General features: G+C 42.9%; 1 protein-coding gene across 2 annotated transcripts in view; it reads left to right on the top strand.

Moving 5' to 3' along the window:
* CA5A (carbonic anhydrase 5A) overlaps nt 1-15,073 on the top strand; it is a 33,417-nt gene that overhangs the window by 11,958 nt on the left and 6,386 nt on the right. For both annotated transcript variants that reach the window (XM_038754611.1, XM_038754612.1), the window contains exons 3-5: nt 13,821-13,939; nt 14,747-14,842; nt 14,999-15,061. In XM_038754611.1, coding sequence (XP_038610539.1) covers nt 13,821-13,939; nt 14,747-14,842; nt 14,999-15,061 — 278 coding nt within the window. The remainder of the gene's footprint in view (nt 1-13,820; nt 13,940-14,746; nt 14,843-14,998; nt 15,062-15,073) is intronic.

Genomic DNA, 15,073 nt, shown 5'->3' with positions numbered 1-15,073 from the left:
ATCCACCCCAGCGCTTAGTACAGTGCCTGGCACATTGTAAGCACTTAACAAATACCGTCATCATTATTATTATTGCCTTGAAGAGCAAATCAGCAAAAGAGCCAGCATCTTCTCTGAGGCAGGATTGTCAAGCAGCAAGGAACAAGTCCCCAACCCCAGCTGTTTTTTCATTGTGCTGTTAGCTACCTTCCATTCTACCACAGGAGGATGCTCGTCTCTAAATTGAGTTTCTGGTTATCATCATCAATCGTATTTATTGAGCGCTTACTGTTTGCAGAGCACTGTACTAAGCGCTTGGGAAGTACAAATTTGCAACATATAGAGACAGTCCCTACCCAACAGTGGGCTCACAGTCTTATCCTTCTGAGACAGCTGGTTCCAAAAACTTGCCAGGAAACAAATCTCCTCCGTCTCACTCCTTTTACTCCTCTCAGTGTAACCAGCTGGATCTTCCTTAATTAAAAAGTCAGATGTAACGAAAACCACCCTTTTGAGAGCCTTTTTCATTTCTGTGTCTTCCCCTGAAGAGCTCTGTTTAAAGCAAATCCCTTTAAACACAGTGCTAGGAGTTGTCATCGCGAGAACAAAGTCCTGTGAGGATGAAGGTGATTTCCCTGAGGAATAACAGATGCGTCTCAGCCTTGAGACTTCAGGACAAGGAATCTACACAGAGGAATTGCTCACAGTGCTAGTGGTTTGCACAGATCCTCTCACTCTCTCATTCCTGCATTCCATGATCCCACTGGGGCATAGGATAGAGTCAGTCGGTGGTATTTATTGAGCACTTACTATGTACAGAGCTCTGTACTATGTGCTTGGGAGAATACAACAGAATTAAGATACACTTTCCCTGCCATAATGAGCTTACAGTCTAGGAGGGGAGACAGACATTAATATAAAGAATTCATAATATGTTTGTACATATTTATTACTCTATTTATTTATTTATTTTATTTGTACATATCTATTCTATTTATTTTATTTTGTTAGTATGTTTGGTTTTGTTCTCTGTCTCCCCCTTCTAGACTGTGAGCCCACTGTTGGGTAGGGACTGTCTCTATGTGTTGCCAATTTGTACTTCCCAAGCGCTTAGTACAGTGCTCTGCACATAGTAAGCGCTCAATAAATACGATTGATGATGATGATGATAATATATAATTTAAAGATATGCTGCGGGGTTGGGGGTGGAACGAATGAGCAAGTAGATGGGTGAGTGAAGTAGATTGCTAAGGGCATAATAATAATAATAATGGTATTTGTTAAGCACTGAGGTAAATACAAGATGATCAGGTCCCACGTGGGGCTCACAATCGAAGTAGGAGGGAGGACAGGTTTTGAATCCTTATTTTTCAGATGAGGGAGCTGAGGTATAGAGAAGTTATGTTAGAGAAGTTAGAGAAGTTAGAGAAGTTAGTGGAAAGAGCACGGGCTTGGGACTCAGAGGTCATGGGTTCTAATCCTGACTCTGCCACTAATCAGCTGTGTGACTTTGAGCAAATTACTTGACTTCTCTGTGCCTCAGTAACCTCATCTGTATAATGGGGATTAGGACTGTGAGCCCAACATAGGACAACCTGATTACCTTGTATCTTCCCCAGTGCTTAGAACAGTGCTTGGCACATAGTAAGTGCTTAACAAATGCCATCATCATCATCATCATTATTATTATTATTATTAAGCGACTTGCCCAAGGTGGCTCAGCAGACAAGTGGCAGAGCCGGGATTAGACCAAAGTCTTTTGACTCCCGGGACCGTGCTTTTTCTACCAGACCATTTTGCTGCTCGTACGTGAGGTCGTCGCCAGGTTTTGTCAGCTATAGCCTGAACCAGGATTCGAACCCAGGTCTTCTGATTCCCAGAGTAGTTGCCAACAGCTGGCTTTCTTTGTAAATTGTGAGTCCCTCCAGGAACAGAGTCCTTGTTTAGTTCCCATCTGTATGCTCTTTCCCAGTGCTTAGTACAGTGTTCTGCACACAGCAAGCACTCACTAAATACAATTACTACTATTTCAACATTAGTTGTGATGTGGTTGGTTTTCTTCATGGGTTGTGTGTAAATGAGTGTGTGTGTGTGTGTGCGCACACACAGATCTGAATACATTGATTCTAATTTTTCTTCCATTTAATTCATCTGACTACTGCCCATTTCTCTGAAAAACTCATTTTAGCATTTGGGATAGACACTGATGAAGGAAGGGAGGGTAAGTATAAGAGGAAATCATCAATCAGTAGTATTTACCGAGGGCTTTGTGCAGCATTGTACTAAACACTTGGGAGTGTTCAGTACAATAGAGTAAGTAGAATCAATCCTTACATGCAAGAAGTTTATAGACAAGAGAGGGAGAAAGATATTACAGTAAATTACGAGTGGATATGTACGTAAGTGTTGTGGAGGTGAGGATGGGTGAATTTCAGAGTTCTTAATGGATACAGACCTAAGTATATGGGCAAAACCGAAGGGAAGGCAATTAGCGGAAGGAAGGTGGCAGGCAACATTGCCTAATGGAAAGGGTATGTTCTTGGGAGTCAGAGGACCTTGGTTCTAATCCAGGCTCTGCCGCTTGTCCACTGTGTCACCTCAGGCAAGTCACTTAACTTCTCTGTTCCTCAATTTCCTTATCTTTAAAGATTAAGACTGTGAGACCCATGAACAGCATGGCTTAGTGGATAGAGAATAGGCCTGGAGTCAGAAGGACTTGGGTTCTAATCCCACCTCCGCAACTGGTCTGCTGTGTGACCTTGAGCAGATCACTTCTCTGTGCCTCAGTTACCTCATCTGTAAGCCCATTGAAGGCAGGGAATGTGACTATTTATGGTTGTATTGTACTCCCCCAAGTGCTCTGCACACAGTAAACACTCAATAAATACGATTGAATGAATGAATGAATGAATGAATGCACACAGTAAACACTCAATAAATATGATTGAATGAATGAATGAATAGCAATTAAGACTGTGAGCTCTGTGAGGGACAGAGACTGTGTCCAAACTGATTAGCTTGTATCTACTTCATTGCTTAGTAAAATGCCTGGCACATAGGAAGCACTATACAAATACCATTAAAAAAATGTAATAGAAGTAAGGAGGAAAGGAGAGAAGACAAGAAGGGGGTAAAGGAGTGCTGGATGAATAGGACCTGTGAGAAAGGGGGAATGGGGATTTGGTGACAGGGAGAAGAGAGTGAAGAGGGAGAGGCAGACAGGCAGATGAGAAGAGAGGAGGAAAGGCAGGCTAGAAGAAGAGGAGAGATTGACTGACTGGGTGACAAGAGAAGGAAATGAGGAAAAGTCAGAATAAACTGGGATGGAAAACTGGAACAGCTTATACAGTGGGGGAATATGACTCACAGTTATATCTCAGGCAGGGAGATGGATAAACAGAGATGGAGTTAAATGACCCCCAATTTCTCACAGTCGTTGGCAGAGCTGGAACTAAGTCCAAGGGCCCTTAAATGATCTACCTGCTGATCTCTACATCCATTTCATTTAACTTTTGTATCTCTTTTGTGCTCAGAACTTGGATAAGGAACTGAAAAACAAGTCTTTACACCAGTACGAGGATCTGATCTCTCGTTCCTATTTGTTATAGAAGTCTTATTTGTTTTTACTTTAGAGAACATACCCCCACTCTGATTTGCTGAGTTCTGTAACCAGCATGATACCACACTTTTATCGTTTCAGCCTGTCCAGAACCCAGTAGGCTGTGATTTATCTCTCCCTCCCAAAAACCCTCTCTCTCTCTCTCTCTCTCTCTCTCTCTCTCTCTCTCTCTCTCTCTCTCTCTCTCTCTCTCTTTCTCCAATTTACTCCTATGCCTGTGTAGCTACTTGATTACAGATGGCACTGTGGTTCTTTCAAAAATAACACTGCGTCTCACCGCAATTTTTTGCAATTCCTTCCCTGACCATTAGCCTCACTTTAATTTAGCCTTCCTCAATAAAAAAATCAACTTTATTCACATTTCTCCTTGTGATCCTCTTGTTATCCAATTTTGCAAAATTAAACCATTGCTCTGTAACGTATCAACATTGGAAAACCCTCTTCCTTTGAATACACTTCCTGGTTTTATTTAGATTATTAGATTTAGGCTCTTCTCTTAAATTGGTAATAATTATTATTTTAATTTCAGTATTTATTAAATCCTAACTAGGTGCCAAATGCTGTGCTAAGGGCTAGGAGAGATATAAGGTGATCTGATAGGTTAGAGTTCCTACCCTACTTGGTTGGGACTTACAATCTAAGAAGTAGGGAAAGCAAATATGTTATCCCCATTTTACAGATTCATTCATTCATTCATTCAATCATATTTATTGAGTGCTTACTGTGTGCAGAGCACTGTACTAAGCGCTTAGGAAGTACAAGTTGGCAACATATAGAGACGGTCCCTACCCAACAACGGGCTCACAGTCTAGAAAGGGTAGATAGACAACAAAACAAAACATGTGGTCAGGTGTCAAGTCATCAGAATAAATAGAAGGCAAGTGACTTGCCCAAGGTCGCTCAGCAGATCAGTGACAGAGGTGGGACTAGAACCCAGATGTCCTGACTCCCAGAACCAAGCTATTTTCCCAAGACTTCCATTTTTTCACAGTTTTATGGTGGGGATGGATTTTCCATAGGAATGGCAGGTGTGAGCCCACTGTTGGGTAGGGACCGTCTCTATATGTTGCCAACTTGTACTTCCCAAGCGCTTAGTACAGTGCTCTGCACACAGTAAGCGCTCAATAAATACGATTAATCGATTGATTGATTGACTGTGTTGAAGTGCCTAATCTTAGACCTAGGTGATCATCATCAATCGTATTTACTGAGCGCTTACTATGTGCAGAGCACTGTACTAAGCGCTTGGGAAGTACAAATTGGCAACATAAAGAGACAGTCCCTACCCAACAGTGGGTTCACAGTCTAAAAGGTGATCCACTCAAACCTCATTCATTTATTCATTCAATCAATCGTATTTATTGAGCCCTTACTGTGTGCAGAGCACTGTACTAAGCACTTGGGAGAGTAAAATACAACAATAAACGGACACATTCCCTGCCCACAATGGCTCTCAAGGTATCCAATTTCCTGTTAACTGAAGGCCTGACCCCAGTACCTTGTGCAAGCGAATGACTCTCGTTTGTTTCAGCATTGAGAAAGCACCTCCTATCCCCTCTGCATTTCAATCTCGTTGTAAAATGAGTTTTGTTCGAAGAAAAGTTAACTGGGTAGATACAGTTCTTTAAGTTTGAACATGCTGCCCCTCACAGTGAAGTTGACCTATGAATACAAGTGTGGCTGAACAGACCGCTGCAAAACTCAGAATCCCCACCAAATAATGCACACACAAAGGTCATCCCCTTGTTTTACTTATGTTTGTTGTTGCAAAACCTCCTGGTGCTATTCTTATTTTCTCATGATCCTCTCAAGCTTATGCTCAAAAAAAAAATGCTACTCTTTTAGGACTGCAGTGCATTAAACCAGGGCTTTTACTGTCATTAGGTGACAGCTTTTATCTGTGGTATTACACTGTCTGAGTCTGCTCCTTCAAGCATTTCCACCCTCCCCTGAATTTTGGCAGTTACATTTCAGCTCACCAAGCAGCTGCTATTTGGGTGTCCTAGTGCTCACATAATCTCCTCAAGGTACTATTTTGAGGTGAGCCTCTAATCAATATTAATAAACTGATTTTGTTCCAGAACTTCATTGTTTGGGAGTCTATCTTGCCAGGTGATGCGGAGCAAAGCAGATGTGCCGCTGATGTAATTGCTCAAAGAACCGAGTAGAGGTATTTGAGCGAGCCTAGACCACACAATAAAAAGTAGGGTGAACAGCACTACAGCTCTGAGCACTTCAGATTGGTCTGAGGCCTGACGCACCATTGCCACCCTATCTGATGTTCCCCCAAAGGATAACTGACTTTCTTCTTTCTTGATTCAATTTTCTGCTCCCTTGTCTATTAGTGCATTGTGTCATTTTTGTTGCTCAGAATTCCACAATGGCATTCCAATTTTTGGTTTGCAGTGGAGATCTTGGATTGCAAATAACATTTCCCTACTGAATGAAGCTACCCCCATTTTCTTCATTTCACAATGTCAGGATGACTTGTTGGGGTGGTTCACAATCACCAACATGTCTTCTTGGGGATATCCAACTTGTACTTCCCAAGTGCTTAGTACAGTGCTCTGCACACAGTAAGCGCTCAATAAATACGATTGATGATGATGATGATCCTTCCCTCTTCAGCACTCTCATCTGCACGCTGCAATTCTTGAATGTGTGTGTCTCTCTTTCAGTGAGGCTAGTAGCTGGGGATCCAAAGTGGCTGAAAAGTCCGATGTGGTACCCTCAGTCCCAGCCACACTATTGCACACGATCAGAAGTGTATTCTAACAACAACAGCCAGATTTCATGGTATATCTTCTAGCAGAGCTTCATAGGAGAAGCTGAACAGCACTGGACTTACTACCCAATCTAGCTTTTTACCTATTGGAGTAGGAGCCATTACCCATCTCCATTCCATGAGAAACAGCATGGCCTAGTGGAAAGAGCATGGCCTGAGAGCCAGAAGACCTGGGTTCTAATCCCGGCTCTGCCAATTTCTTGCTGTGTGACCTCAGGCAAGTGACTTAACTTCTCTGTGCCCCCGTTCTCCTGTTGTCTCTCCTGCTTAGACTGTGCACCCCCTGAGGGACAGGCACTGTGTCCAACCTAGTTAGCATGCCCTGACCCCAACACCTAGAATTGTGTTTGACACATGGTAAATGCTTAACAAAATGCCATTAAAAAAATCATTTAGGGCTTTCCTATTTGTGGCACCAATCAACCAATCAATCAATCAGTAGCATTTATTGAGCACTCACTGTGTGCAGTGCACTGAACTAAACACTTGAGAGATTATAGTACAGAAGAGTTGGTAGCCCTGGCCACAGTGAGCTGACAGTTTAAAGGGGGAAACAAACAGGAAAACAAATAAGTAATTTACAAGTATGTGCATAAGTCCTGTGGGGCTGAGGGTGGGGTGACATGACCAGCCAAGCCATGGTGGAACAATCTCCAAAGCTTGATGAACTTCTTAATGTTGTCAAATTTGCTAAGTTGTTAGTGTTCATAACTGCTGAAGATGTCACATGCTTTTTCAAAGTCTAGGAAAATGCTATGAGACCTGTGCATTCCTTGTATCTAATGTGTTGTGAAGATCATGTCCCCACTGCTACTCCATGCTCTGAAATCTCATTGCAATTCTGGTAACTGCAGTCAACAATGTTCCCTTTATACCTGGTCCAGGACACTGACTTGGATCTTGCCAGCACTGGAAACCAGTGAGATAATAATAATAATAATGATGGTATTTGTTAAGCGCTTACTATGTGCTGAGCACTGTTCTAAGTGCTGGGATAGATACAAGGTTATCAGATTGTCCCACATGGGGCCCACATCTTCATCCCCATTTTACAGATGAGGAAACTGAGGTGCAGAGAAGTTAAGTGACTTGCCCAAAGTCACACAGCTGACAAGTGGGCAGAGCCGGGATTAAAACCCACGACCTCTGAATCCCAAGTCCGGGCTCTTTCCACTATATGAGATGCCACAGTGGATACTGCATTCTGATCTTTTAGCTCCCATTTTGAAGTTGGTGATGATAATGGCTGTTTTGAAATCCCATAATGTCTTCTCAGTGTTCCATATTTTTATGAAAAAACTGCAGAAATGTTTAAGCAGGATGACTCCTTTAGGTTTAGAAATCTCAATAGGGATGCTATCAATTCCAGCTGCTTCGTGATTTCTTGTTGCTCTAACTGCAATGGTAAGTTCCTCAGTAGCTGGAACGAATGTCATCTCTTCTCACATTGGTAAACTTTCTACGCTTTATAGAACCTCATCTTTTATCGAGCGCTTACTGTGTGCAGAGCACTGTACTAAGCGCTTGGGAAGTAGGGAAGCAGCGTGGCTCAGCGGAAAGAGCCCGGGCTTTGAAGTCAGAGGTCATCAGTTCAAATCCCGGCTCTGCCGCTTGGCAGCTGTGTGACTTTGGGCAAGTCACTTAACTTCTCTGTGCCTCAGTTCCCTCCTCTGTAAAATGGGGATTAAGACTGTGAGCCCCATGTGGGACAACCTGATCACCTTGTAAATTCCCCAGCGCTTAGAACAGTGCTTTGCACATAGTAAGCGCTTAATAAATGCCATTATTATTGTTATTATTATCTTTGATAGTAAAAGGTTTGTGTTCAAGAGAATACTTACAGTGATATTGAAACATAGGATTTCCTCCTTGTTGGCGATGAGGATGGAATCATTTTCTCTTTTATAAGGTGTTGTGATGGAGCATCCCTCTAGACTGTAAGCTTGTTGTGGGCAGGGAATGCGTCTATTAATTCTGTTATAAGTCTTCTAGACTGTGAGCCCACTGTTGGGTAGGGACTGTCTCTATATGTTGCCAACTTGTACTTCCCAAGCGCTTAGTACAGTGCTCTGCACACAGTAAGCGCTCAATAAATACGATTGATTGATTGATTGATTATATTGTACTCTCCCAAGCACTTCAACAGCACTTAGAACAATGCTCAGTGCTTAGAACAGTGCTTTGCACATAGTAAGCGCTTAATAAATGCCATTATTATTATTATTATTATCCACTGCTCTGCACATAGTAAGCTCTCAATAAATTCGTTCATTCATTCAATCGTATTTATTGAGCTCTTACTGTGTGCAGAGCACTGTACTAAGCACTTGGGAAGTACATGTTGGCAACATATAGAGACGGTCCCTACCCAACAGCAGGGTCACAGTCTAGAAGGGGGAGACAGACAACAAAACAAAACATGTGGACAGGTGTCAAGATGTCAGAACAAATAGAATTAAAGCTAAATGTACATCATTAACAAAATAAATAGAATAGTAAATAGGTACTAGTAAAATAAATAGAGTAATAAATCTGTACAAACATATATACAGGTGCTGTGGGGAGGGGAAGGGGGTAGGGCAGGGGGGATGGAGAGGAGGAGAGGGAAAAGGGGGCTCAGTCTGGGAAGGCCTCTTGGAGGAGGTGAGCTCTCAGAAGGGCTTTGAAGGGAGGAAGAGAGCTAGTTTGGCAGATGTTGACTGATACTGAGCCATGGAGCTGCTTTAGTAAAAAAAGGTGGGAGTAAATCAGCGCAAATTAGAGCAAATCATGACTTGTGAGTCCTGAATCCAACCTTCCAAATGGGTCCGATTCAGCCAGACTCTGCGGAGGGTTTGGAGTCAGTTTCAGCCATCACCTTTTAACCTCTCAGAGATTCCTCTTTCTTATTTTCATCCGGAAGGCTATTGAAACTTCTAGTCCGAGCAATTCTTAAGATCATCGATTATTTGTATGTTCGCTGCATGAATGCAGCGTTCCTTAGCCGCGTTGCCCCAGGCCCCGTCCAGTTCTGATCATAATAGGGCCAGGTTTGGGCTGGGTGAGTCAGGATCAGGATTGAGCCGAGGATAAAGTGAGGTTGGCAAAATTTGGTCCTTGGCAATTTCTAGTCTAGCTATGCCTGTGTCAATGTTACGTATATTTTTAATTCATTCATTCATTCAATTGTATCTATTGAGCGCTTACTGTGAGCAGACCATTGTACTAAACGCTTGGAAAGTACAATTCAGCAACAGATAGGGACAGTCCCTACCCAACAACAGGCTCACAGTCTAGAAGGGGGTGACAGACAACAAAACAAAACAAGCAGACAGGTGTCAATATCATCAAAATAGATAAATAGAATTATGGATATATACACATCATCATTAATAAAATAGAGTAATAAATATGTACAAATATACATAAGTGCTGTGGGGAGGGGAAGAGGGGAGGGCAGGGGGAGGGAGTGGGGGCGATGGGGAGGGGAGGAGGAGCAGAGGAAATAGGGGGGCTCAGTCTGGGAAGGCCTCCTGGAGGAGGTGAGCTCTCAATAGGGTTTTGAAGGGAGGAAGAGAGCTAGTTTGGCGGATGTGCGGAGGGAGGGCATTCCAGAGACTTGACTTTATGGCTTGGACAAACCAGAACGGTAACTATAACCCTGCAGTAAAATGTTTAACTTCCAGAACACTAATACTGTCTCCAGAATTCATGGTTTGTACTATAAGCTTGAATGTAGTTTAAACTATCAGTTTTTATATAGTTATCTTCTTGAAATAGCCAGTGTCAGTATGACACCTGTCTACATGTTTTGTCTTGTTGTCTGTCTCCCCCTTCTAGACTGTGAGCCCGTTGTTGGGTAGGGACCGTCTCTAGATGTTGCCGACTTGTACTTCCCAAGCGCTATACACTGGGCCACCCCGCTTCTCAGTGTGGGAGAGGAACTGGGGGAAAATTTAGACACCAGGATACCTGGACACTTAGATAAACAGATGGGGAAGTGCAGCATGGTCAGCATCACTAACCGCCATGATTTCTGACCTCAAACCAAGGACAGAGAGAGAGAGAGAAGTAGGTAAGTGAGAAGCAGTGTGGCTCAGTGGAAAGAGCACGGGCTTGGGAGTCAGAGGTCATGGGTTCAAATCCCGGCTCTTGCCACTGAGCCACGCTGCGCTTCTCCACCTGTTTATCTAAGTAGCCAGGTGTCTACATTTTTTCCCAGTTCCTCTCCCGCAATAAGAAGCAGGGTGGCCCAGTATATAGAACACTGACCCAGGTGACAGAAGGGCCTGGGTTCTAATCCCGGTTCCACCATGTGCCTGCTGTGTGACCTTGGGTAAATCACTTAACTTCTCTGTGCCTCCGTTAAAATCGGGATTAAAACTTTGAGCCCTATGCAGAACACGAACTGTGTCCAACCTGATTAGCTTGTATCTACCCCCAGAGCACAGTACAGTGCCTGACAAATAGTAAGAACTTAATTACCATAAAAAACCACATTGTTGCAGTAGCTCCATTTTCTTTTCTTACCTAATTGGCCACTACTGATTCTCTTCTTGCTTGGCTCCCTAAAGCCCTCCCTGCCTTCCCATAGGGAGTCCAACAAGAAGAAGATCTAGAGAGGCAAGGACAGATAAGAAGAAACCACCCTTGGCCATTATGACCACCGTGACTTGAGGGAGTCTTGCCAAGGTCCCAGCTGGGCATCATCATTTCATGCCCTTTACACACTGGGCATTCACATTTCTTTCTCTCTGTTTCTCACTCTCACATACACACACACACACACACACACACACACACACACACACACACACACACACACACACAGAGCCATAGTGGTGTTGTAGTTCTGCAAGAAGAGTTCAATCCTAGCCAAGAATTTAGAAGTAGAATATTGGGATCAATTAATCAATCAATCATTTTTATTGAGGGTTTTCTGTGGGCAGAACACTGCACTAAGTGTTTTTTATATTTTTTTTAAAATGGTGTTTGTTACTGTGAGCCCAGCATTCATTCATTCATTCAATCACATGTATTGAGTGCTTACTGTGTGCAGAATGCTGTACTAAGCGCTTGAAGAGTATAACACAGCAATAAAGAGAGACATCCCTGTCTCTATGTGTTGCCAGTTTGTACTTCCCAAGCGCTTAGTACAGTGCTCTGCACATAGTAAGCGCTCAATAAATACGATTGATGATGATGATGATCCCTGCCCACAGTGGGCTCAAAGTCTACAGGCACTGTACTAAGCACTGGGGTAGACAAGATAATCAGGTTGGACACAGTCCACGTCCCACGTGGGGCTCACAGTCTTAATCCCCATTTTACAGATGAGGTAACTGAGGCACGGAGAAGTGAAGTGACTTGCCCAAGGTCACACAGCAGACTTGAAGCAGAGACAGGATTAAAAGCCAGGTCTTCTGAGTCTGGGGCCCGAGCTCTGTCCACTTGGCCATGCTGTTACTCAAGCACTTGGGAGAGTACACTATAACAGAGTTGGTAGACACATTCCCTGTATATATGTATATATGGTTGTACATATTTATTACTCTATTTATTTATTTATTTATTTATTTATTTATTTATTTTACTTGTACATTTCTATCCTATTTATTTTATTTTGTTGGTATGTTTGGTTCTGTTCTCTGTCTCCCCCTTTTAGACTGTGAGCCCACTGTTGGGTAGGGACTGTCTCTATGTGTTGCCAATTTGTACTTCCCAAGCGCTTAGTACAGTGCTCTGCACATAGTATGCGCTCAATAAATACGATTGATTGATTCCCTGTCCATAAACAGTTGGACAGCTGGACTTCAAACTGGAGCAGCCCTGAGGAGGTCAAGACCTGGGACCAAAAGGCATTTCTTGTCACACTCCCTAACTCAAATTGTAGCTAATGTTGCCTATGTACTTGGGCCTGTACTCCTTTAGCACACTGATGTCCACCCCACTCACACCACTTAGGTACTTATGTACTTAAGTACTTATGTACTTATACATAAGTACATAAGAGAAGCAGCCTGGCTCAGTGGAAAGAGCACGGGCTTTGGAGTCAGAGGTCATGGGTTCGAATCCCGGCTCCACCACATGTCTGCTGTGTGACCTTGGGCAAGTCACTTCGCTTCTCTGAGCCTCAGTTACCTCATCTGTAAAATGGGGATTAAGACTGTGAACCCCACATGGGACAACCTGATCACTTTGTATTCCCCCCAGTGCTTAGCACATAGTAAGCGCTTAACAAATGCCAACATTATTATTATTATTATTATATCTTCTAGACTGTGAGCCCACTGTTGGGTAGGGACCATCTCTATATGTTGCCAACTTGTACTTCCCAAGCGCTTAGTACAGTGCTCTGCACACAGTAAGCGCTCAATAAATATGATTAATTGATTGATTATGTACACACCCAACTGTAACTGATTTTATTATTCATTCATTCATTCAATCGTATTTATTGAGCACTTACAGTGTGCAGAGCACTGTACGAAGCGCTTGCGAAGTACAAGTTGGCAACATATAGAGACGGTCCCTACCCAACAACAGGCTCACAGTCTAGAAGGGGGAGACAGACAACAAAACAAAACATATTAACAAAATAAAATAAATAGAATAGTAAATATGTATCTATCTCCCCCCCAGTCTCTGTGGGCCCAGATCATGTCTACCCACTCGATTGTATTGCACTCTCCCAAATGCTTAGTACAATGCTCTGAACACAGTAGCACTTAATAAATACCATTGCTTGATTGATAGAAAGGTATTTCAGAATGTCTGTCTGTCTCTCCTCTTAGCTTTTCAGTTCCTGTGGGAATCTGTGGAAACCGTTACAACCGAATTTTGACACAAGTTCCCAAAGTCTCAAGGAGCAGGGCTCAGGCTACTTTCCATTTAACGGAAAAATCTGCTTGCTTCTCCTATAGTCTTTTTTTTTTTGCATTTCTTTTTACATGTTTTATTTTGCATGTTCAAGAGTTGGGACTGGGGAGAATCTTTTTGTCTTTGTTTCCAGTGAAGAAACAAAGTCATAGACTTACCGACTTGCTCTGAAATGGAAAAAAATGAGGAAGAATGTACGTTTTCTTTATTTCTAGCATTCATAAGGGTTTCAAATGCACATAAGGAAATTTTCCCAGAAGAAACCAGGAGGCAGCTAATAAAATACCATAGGAATACGTGTTGATCCGCCACATTGACTAGAAGGAAGAGCCAGGGGTACGGAACATTCTTGAATAAACACTGGGCTTCTGTATTGTTTTTCATCCAGATCAGCCTGCAGTGAAACTTAGTGCCCTTTAAAAGTGGCCAAGTTAAACAAAGGCAGTATAACCTACCGAACGCGTTCACCAGGTTTCACAGTAATTAGGAGGAGTTGAGAAGAAAGCTAATTTTTTCGAACCCAATAAACCTAGTAATAAGGAATGTACTGAAACAGATTTGCCTGGTCTAATTTTCCAGGAATTAGTGGAGGACCCTTGGGCAACCATTACAGACTAAAGCAGTTCCATTTCCACTGGGGAGCCGTAAATGACTGGGGCTCAGAACACTCAGTGGACAATCAAGTCTACCCAGCAGAGGTAGGTAGATTCTCCATGAACTTATTTACCTACTTATTGGATTTTCAGAACAACCTTTCTCAAGTCTCTGTTCTAAAATGTTTCAACATACTCTGCATTTTTGAAACATTTGATTCCAAAGGACAGACTGTGTAAAAGTAGGGAGGGAGAAGAGACTCGGGAAGGAAGGAGGAGGATAGGAGAAAGTCACCACCACTTGCAACGTCGATTGGCCCTAGGTAATCTGACAACTTCATCTGAGCAGCTGATGTCCTGGTTTAGGACGGTGCAGATGATTTTGGGGCTTTCATTCTGATGGTGCTGTCCTGGCCTGACTCGAGCAAGGGGGATCAAGCAGGTGATACTTAAAGCGGTGAGAAGGACAGCCTGACATCGTGAAGTCTTCCCAACACTGATGTTCCAGCCAACGGCATTAATGCAGTTGGGCTTTTCCCAGCTTTGCAGTTTCTTGCTATCTTTCCTGCATTTTCTGCAATCCTTAGAGGCATCTCTGACTCCCTAGAAGTCAGGTGGTCCTGGATCATGCCCACTCTTCTCTTGCCCTTCACTCCTGTAAGAAGCAGGCCCTCGAGGATTGGTGGAAAAAGGAAGAGTGAGGAAGAAGGAAGAGGATGGTAGCCCTGGAAAAACAACAACAACAGGGAGGCAGGTTTGGAAAGCAAGTAGAAGAGAGGAGCAGGGGAATGAAGGTGTTACAGGGTTCAGGGAACAGCAAAATAGGCCGCATTTTGGACTATACATCCGTGGTTTGTTTAGTTTACTTGCCCCATCTTGGAGATTTTAAAGCATCTTTCAATTGTATTTCAGCTGCACTTAGTACACTGGAATCCTGTCAAATACAGAAGTTATGAAGAAGCTGTAATGGGAGAAAATGGTTTGGCTGTAATAGGAGTATTCTTGAAGGTAATAGCTCAGCAGATCATAACTGGGAATGTTCAGAGGCTTTCCAAAGGTGAAAAAAATTGGGTACTGGGGATTGTCATGTTTATTTTTTCTAATATAACAGCAGTTCTAATATAACAGCAGATTTTAGTATTTTCCTGTATTTACATCATTCAGCTGGGAGCACATCACAGAGGACTCCAGAAGTTGGTAGATGTGTTACCAGAAATTAAGCATAAGGTAAGAAATGTA

Source organism: Tachyglossus aculeatus, chromosome 11, assembly GCF_015852505.1.
Source record: "Tachyglossus aculeatus isolate mTacAcu1 chromosome 11, mTacAcu1.pri, whole genome shotgun sequence".
Taxonomy (NCBI): Eukaryota; Metazoa; Chordata; class Mammalia; order Monotremata; family Tachyglossidae; genus Tachyglossus; species Tachyglossus aculeatus.
The sequence above is the reverse complement of the archived record's forward strand: the minus strand, read 5'-3'. Positions and strand labels throughout refer to the sequence as shown.